Below are 8,388 nucleotides of genomic sequence, written 5' to 3' on the forward strand. Positions count from 1 at the left end.
TTCTGTTTACGCGAGATTCAAAAAGCAAACTCAAAAGCAGAGAACTTCTGTAACTATATAATACTAAAGGGGGTACCGAGGAACGATACTACTAAAGGTGGGTAGGTTTTCCAATATTTTTGGGCTATTCTGGTATGATACGCACTCTAGGTATAATAATGATCGCTGTTCGCTACAAAACGGTTTCCGGCATGAGGTGCAGTGATTTTGCGGCGCTTACTCAGTGGGCAGAAAAGGCTGTTTTCCTCTTACCATCCCCCGAGGCTGTTGTCTGACGAACAGGATTCGGTTTTAGGATGTTTTGATGCTTTCTACGAGTCGAACTCGTAAACCTAGCGTTTCATAACGTTGCTGCATATATGGCTTTACCAGCGTCTCTTATCATAAGGCCACGTCGCTCACAGGGTTTTGTTCCAGGTGGTGTGCATTGTGTGCGTAAACGATAATCGAATTGGTGAAAGTTGCATTCATCCTGTCATACATCAGGTACATCGACCAACGCCTTGACTTTCTAATATCGGTACAGCCTTGTCAACTATGTAAAGCAATTAAAAGCAGGGGCATTTCGCAATAAATTAAAATAAACGATTATATTAAACGTAAAGTTAACAAATACGGACGTGCTCCCTTATGCTCAAAGACAAAATACAAAAAATCTCACCTCCTTTCTATAACCATCAGAAAAAGAAAAGATAGATTTAATTTTGCTGGGGTAAATTTTACCCACCCCGAGTATTCTTGGGTTAAAAGTCCTATGAAAAATTGTGTCCTAAGGGCTAAATACCCCACTCAAAATACTAAGTTTTAAGTGTTTTATAACCATTTTGATTGGCGAATAATTTTTGATATTTTATATGACCAATCAGGGGGCTCTAGGGTTTCAGTTCTCTTGTCATCAAAAGCAACCCTAATGCCATTTAGTCAATTCAGGTTTTGTGACTTTAGGTTTCCCCTTACTCAGAAAATGTTTTAACCTACTAAACATTACATATTTTAATTTTATATGAAACATATCGTCCTTTAAACTGCTGGATGCGCGATCTACCTAAATGTTTGCGATTTTCTCTCTGCTTTCTTTTATTTTCCGTATCATTTCCCTTTTTTAAGCCATAACCACCCCTTCCCTCCCTCGAAAAAAATGTCTACTTATGTATTTGATCGACTCATGTCTTTTTGTTAAGCATGGTAGTACAAGATGTCTTAATCATGTTTATTTGGTATGAAATAAATAAGTATGTCAATTGTATTTAACCTTTTCAGAACTTCATGACGCGGTATTTGTTGTTGGCGCACTTGACGAAACGATAACGCTTCGAGGACTTCGATACCATCCAATTGACATTGAAAATACTGTAATGCGGTGCCACAAGAAAATATCAGAATGGTAATTTTACCTTTATATATATGCATACTTTTCTTAGTTAGGTGTCAACTTACATTTCCGACTCTTCTCAAAAACCTTGCAAAAGAAAACCATCTGGAAAGCTTGAGCTTTCTTTTTTCTCAGAGTTGTTTTTTATGGTTTCTATGTCTTGTAAAATGTTACACTTTTTAGGTGTTTTCGGTCATCCCAAAGGGGGCAGGGGTGACAATTCACGGAAATTTCGATGAGAAAACGAAAGTTCATTTATCAAAATCTAGGATGAATGTTGTAGTTATTTCTAATTTTGTAAGTAAAAATACATCAGAAATATTCTTGGTGGAAATACCCTAAAAGGTGTTGCACCTCCTCAATTGACAACACTGAAGGGGGGGCACCAGGCTCGTCGATGTCAAAGGTAACCATTGAAACTGGTCATGTTTAATCTTCCAATTTTCAGCTATGTATTTATGGATTTAGTATTTCGTTTGTTGGTCTTCATAAACGAGCGTTAATTTTGATTTCGAGTGTGTGCTTAGTTTATAATATACGCATATTTTATAGTTATTAGCTATTTTAATCTTCTTTTTTAGCGCTGTTTTCACATGGACAAACTTACTAGTTGCGGTCGTTGAACTAGATGGACCTGAAAACGAGGCTTTAGACCTCGTCCCCCTAGTGACAAACACGATATTAGATGATCATCAATTAATTGTTGGTGTTGTCGTCATCGTTGACCCCGGTGTTGTGCCAATTAATTCCAGAGGAGAAAAGCAACGAATTCACCTCCGTGATGGATTTCTTGCTGATCAGCTAGACCCAATTTATGTAGCCTATAATATGTGAAATAGGACCTGAGTTAGAGAAAGTCACAATGCTGTTACTGCTAATCACAGCATCAAAGTATTCATTTTTACATGCTTTAATTGACAATGACGTTTTTCTAATTAATTTGTGTGGAGCAAAGTGACGAATTGCAAATTAGACCCAATTAAAGTGGCCTATAATATATTTAAAAATTATTTTAGATCTGATTGCAGGAACGTGTGGCGTTTACAGACCCTAGCATTCATTTTATATACTCTGAAAGGAGTGATATTGGTTTCTTTTCGTGTCATGTGACTCTTTATTAATATGAACTTTGAAATCAAAAAGGAAGTGAGGGTAGTTTTATAATGTTTTGCTAATCTTGAGATTATGGACGATCTTATATAGAAAGTATCCAATCCGTTTGAGCTTTGTGTTAAGATATCTAGACCTATTTAAACCTAGTTTTCTGAATATTGTAAGCATTATTTGTAATTTATCTGCGAATTATGTAATTTGGTTTCCATTGTCTGCGTTTCAAAACTTTTAATCTGTGATTAAGTCATTATTTTTTTTTACATTTATCTACAAATTTTTGAGCTCCTTATAGGTTATAAAACAATATTCAGACTTTGTGGGTTAAAGACATGCAAAAGCAACATTCAAATGGATGTAGTCATTATGAGACTACCTCAATAAAGAAGATTAGGGGCTTTTGTTTTTTAATTAAAATTAATTGCTGGGAATAAGGATTTACCTCTAGCCAGTTTCATCCTTTGGGATGGGGGCTGGATGCTTTCTGAAAAAACTATCCCAAGATATAGTCAAAGTAATTTTAACTGTAGGACTATTCTATGCATCTGTTTACTATGATATATGATATTGTCGATTGCAGTTCTTAAATGGCATTGTTTGACATTTTTCATGAAACTGATCAACTTAGCACCGGCGGACCCCGGAGTCAGGGAGCCCTGGGCCCCCCCAAGATTTCTCTGGCGCCCTCTTTTCCTCTGTTTTACTTTTTTCACTCTTTTTATTGAATAAATTCGTCAATTTGGTCAATTATTGGCACCTTTGTCACATTGGTCCCCCCACTAAGATTTTGCTCATTGAACCCTTCTCACATTCCCCCCCCCCCTCTCCCAAGATTTTGCTCTAGATCCATCCTAGCGCCGCTCCATTAGACTGGACACGTCTGATAAAATGCCAGGACAGGGTTCAATCCACATTTTAATATTTCGTTTGATTCTTGAGTTATTTAGATTTACAGTTTTTGGACAATGTGTCAATCGTCCTCTTGTCGTTTGGAAAGGTAACCTGATAATGGTATTTTTGATGTCTCAACTGCGCTGATCAAGTCTTGAAGACATTAAAAAAAAATCTTGTTCAAACAGAAGGCAACCAATAACAGTCTTGTCTTTTCCCTCTTGTAAAGTTTGCAATTAGTCAACTAAAAAGAAATAATGAGAAAATCATTGCAAAGGCAAAGCTTTTTTGTCTCACAAACTATCCTCATTTGCACTTGAACAACTCAAGTACATTTGTACTTGAATGTCTTATCTGGCGTATTTTCACCAATTTTAGAAATTTTCTGTGATAGTTACATTTAATGGGCGAGAACCTCATTTACAGATAGTTTGTTCAAACAAAAAAAGATTAATTACTTTTAATCCTATTATTTTATGTAAGTAATTTTATAAATTACATACGACTTTTATTTGACGCCTGTAACATTAAACCTCCAGCATATGTCAGAAAAGGAAGCTAATAACCCCGCCCATTTGAATCCTGATTAAACCCTTACTAGGTTACAACCTAGTAAGGGTCAGCTGCAACCTAAAAAGAGAGATTGCAGCCACAGCTGCAACCACCATGTTGTGTTTCAAAGTTCACACAGCTGCATTTTTATCAAAAAAGGACTATTTCTTCTCGTCGCTTCCTTTGCGTTGTATGACAGTTTTCGTCCGATTTCATCGTAAATTCGTGTGTCCTGGCAGATCCCCAGCTTTGTTGAAAACTCTTAACTGAGTCTTTGGAAAAGTTCAGTGGTGTTAACATTGATGTGAATTACTATAATTTATCACTGTTAGCTATACTAACCATGGGTCATTCACCCCTCTCCCTCGAACAAAAAACCTGGATAGGGTCCTGGTCTTACGTGCTAGAAATAAAACTTAAAAGGCTATTATCAGAGATAAAGTATGCATTTTGGGAACCAACTTGGCGAGGTCTTTGTTATATAGCCGCATGGAGCCTATGGGCCGCATTTATAATACATCTTAGAATAAGAAAACGGAAATTTCTAGAAATGATTTTAATCGAAAAGAATATCCTTTTTTCCTTTTTTTTTTTCTTGTTTCCCCTTTTAGCGAATACTGCGAATCAATTTATAATTGATGGTTCTGGTTTTTGCTGCATCTATTATGCGTCAGGTAAAAGCATCGCTGTGTGAACCCAGCGTAAGCATTGCTGCTCCAAGAAATTCACGGAGGATACTACCACGGTTCAAACATTTTGCCAATATCAACAGCCATACTCTTTTCAAGTACTACTTGTATTTCAGGAAAGTTGTGTTTATTGTTTGGTTGTGTTTGTATATATATATATATATATATATATATATATATATATATATATATATATATATATATATATATATATATATATATATATATATATATATATATGTCAATTGTCTAATTTAAACGGATAGATAATATCTTACGTGGTTAATTCGGATTTGTAGTTAGTTATTTTTCCAAAGATCGTTAGTTCAAGGGTCAGTTTAATTAATACTTGATAAATGCTAGAAATCCCATCTGTATATTAGTGGACTCTGAATACTCACTTTAAACGCTATAAAATGTTAAAATTCATTAATGCACAACAAAAAGAAGAAGAAAAAAAAAGAATTGGAAGCAGGCGTTGAATTGCACTAAAGAAAATCGTCACGGACTGCAAGAGTGTTAAACTAAACAAAACTAAATAGTCACAAAACTGCTATACAATACAAAATTTTAATAGTAAATCTAAAATTTAATTTAAATTTTAAATTTAATTTAAAATTTAAATAAATTTGTTATACAATACAAAATTAATAAATAGTCACAAAACTTTCTTTAGTGTTTTAGTTTTGTTGAAATCTTCTCTTGCAATGTGGATGGCTATAACTTTAACTAAGACTTTTAGATGTCAATTTGACCAATTCTAAAAATATAAATAAAAAGTTTATTCAAAAATCAACGGACGCATTATAAAAAGTTGAAATTTTTTTTTTATTACAGTTTATTTTTATGCGGTAATTCTCTGATGAAGAAAATATTCAAGATTTTCTTGTATTTGGGATTATTTTCTTTAATTTTGGAAACGTTCTTGAGCGCATTTTTTTATGGATCTTTTTTTGGTAAATTGATTTCCATAAAATTGTTTCTTCGTTCCTGGTATTATAAAAAGGTAAATAATGTGGGATTAGATTTTGACCCCTGTTTGGACTTTGACCCCCGTTTCAAACCAAATAACCAGTGACACTAGGACTAGAACCCCTGTCCTCACAGGTAAAGGATTTTAAGTCTAGTGAGCTAACCACTCGGCTAGGACGGCTCAATAATAACTCGTGGCATTATAGCTGCCACATTTTTCTTCTTGTCAAATAATTCTTTCTTTTATTGAATATTCTTCGGAATTTACATAGTAAGTCAATCAAGAACTTTGAATGTAAAAAAAATTAAAAGTGGGCTTGTGCTGATTGGTCTCTGAAAAGCTTAAATATACAGCAGATTTTCATCAGCAATTCGAAACTGTCGACTACTCTTTTTTTCTGAATTATTATATAATTGTTCTCCTTGGAGGGGGGGGGTGTATTTTTCATTATTGGGGGGGACAAATCTGTTGTTTTCCAATTTCTGTGAAAATTCCAAAAAAGTACTCTTCAAAATATAGGGAAGAGAACAAAAAATCTAGAGGGGTGCAGGTCCCCCTCTTGCCAATGGATGTCACTGACTGTAATGTGAGTCGCGGTTCACCACTGACTGTAGATTACGCACACTTGGTCTAGAGTTATACTTACCGGTATAACTCTTTATATTGGTACAATATTCAGGATTTTATCAGTTTGTCGTCACCTTTTCAGTTGACTTAAAAGGCAGAGGCTCAGACTCTTTTATAAGACGATTAAACATAGAGATAATTTACAATAAGTTACTAAACATATCTATTTCATCTAATTTTTTTAAGACACTTGTTGTGATTATCTGACACTAGTTGTATAAATCGCATGACTAAGGCTGTAATGTAAATCTATATAAAAGTGTATTGAAGCAAAGAGATTATGCTCATGATTCTGGAAATCCTCATCTAACCAAAAAGTGAACAGGAAATATTCTTCTTAGTTGTGGTTTCGAACTAAAAGCCTTTTGTGGTTACAAAACTTCGTAGTTTTTCACGTAAGACGTAAAGGGTAAAAAGATATTCCTTCATCACAGGTAAATATACTTCCAAACTTCAACGTGTTCATGTATTACCTGTCCGTTTTGACGCAATAGAGGGTGGAAGATGTCTAAAGGATAAATCGAGCATCGAGTCCACTACAAGTGAAAAGTTAGAGCTAGAGAAATGTTGATTCGAGGGATAAATCCATCAAGCGTATGGAAATTTGTCGAGGATTTAATTTATATTTACTACATCCGGTCGTACTTCTGAAGACAGAAACTATTAAGGCATAAAAAGAAGAATACATAGTTTTTATTTATAACTGACATGCGTTTCTTAGGGCCAGGCCCTAGGGCATAGTAAAATCGTTGTTCCATGAATTATGTGTATCTGAGTAGCGCCTCTGAATTAACTTACATTTTATAATAACATATTTTAAAGTATACTCTTGTTACTAAATATTATATTTAGTGCTGAATCATGCCAATATTTCAATAAGTTTGTGGTTCTATTAATAACTTTGGTTTAGGAGTCCTAAGTAAGAAAATACAGCCTTCATATAGAACAAAGTTAACTTTAATTTTGCTCTTTGTATATTGTGTTTGAAAAAAGGCTGCTGAAATTTATCAAGATGTGTTCTTTTTGCATTTCAAGGCCAAATTTTCATCGCTTTTTCAAGCATGCTTGATTTATTGATATGATTCATATTTGTAAAAAAAACTGACATGTGCTAAAGAAGCATAGATGAGCTCCTCAGAAGTCAGATGAATTAACTCCATTGAAGTTTTTCAGATTTTTTACGCCAAAATTCTATATTTACTTTTCGTTTTGTACGTTGATAGGTCAATTCCCCAGAAATAAGGACAAATTTCGAAAAAAAATGCATTCTTAAGATCTTTTTTCGTCAAATGATTGATTTATTACAATCAATTTCTCCTCTTTCTCAGTTTTGTCCTTTATCTGTCTCATAGATCTAATTGACTTGGCAACTGATCCCTGAAATGAATAATCTGAAATAATGAAAACGAATGCATAATCACTTAGATTATTGGAAAAAACATTAAAGATATTTTTCAACGGAAGAGTTAACATTGAAGTGGTATTAATAAATTTGGAGTTCCCTGTATTGTACTGTCCTAAAATCTTTGTATATCTATGGCTTCATAATAATTATCGAACGTTTGAAATTTAAAATTTTACTTAGTCGTGTTCATTTGGATATAGTTTCTAATGATTTGTTTCGTATCCTACTTGATTTTCTGTTTTTAAGTATTGTTAAGTGCTCAAATTACTCCTATCATTAAGTCCTTTTAGTTTGTTTTATTTTTTTTTATGTCTTTCATTTTACAATCATTTTTACTTTTTGAGTGTGTGTGTATGTGCAATAAGTTGTAGTTTAAATCACTTCCGTCTGATCTTTTTGTTTTAAGATGGCAGATAAGTAGTAATGATCCTTTCACACTACTGCTTATGGTCTTGCGCTATAAAACGGCAATATTTAAACTCACTTGTGATTCGAAAATTACTATTGAAATGCTGAATCACTGCTCGTTTTATATGTTCACGGTTCATAACATAAGTTCTTAAGTAGCAATGTGAAATCACTAATACTATTCCAGTCATGTTAATTTTTAATTTGATTTTCACCCCCCCCCCCCCTTGACTCATTTTTAAGGACGTGTTTACATATGTTTTTAACTCACTTTACACCTTTCGTTTATCGGGACTTGTAAATATTTCATGAATTTATCCTGTTGGTGTAATATTTAACGTTATTAAAAAGTAAATACTTA

General features: G+C 33.7%; 1 protein-coding gene across 1 annotated transcript in view; it reads left to right on the top strand.

Moving 5' to 3' along the window:
* Nucleotides 1-8,388, top strand: part of LOC136036111 (disco-interacting protein 2 homolog A-like) — a 255,860-nt gene extending 247,472 nt beyond the window's left edge. Inside the window, exons 28-29 of the mRNA XM_065718124.1 lie at nt 1,261-1,384; nt 1,954-8,388. Coding sequence (XP_065574196.1) covers nt 1,261-1,384; nt 1,954-2,206 — 377 coding nt within the window. The 3' untranslated portion in view covers nt 2,207-8,388. The remainder of the gene's footprint in view (nt 1-1,260; nt 1,385-1,953) is intronic.

The sequence above is a fragment of the Artemia franciscana genome, chromosome 15, assembly GCF_032884065.1.
Source record: "Artemia franciscana chromosome 15, ASM3288406v1, whole genome shotgun sequence".
NCBI lineage: Eukaryota > Metazoa > Arthropoda > Branchiopoda > Anostraca > Artemiidae > Artemia > Artemia franciscana.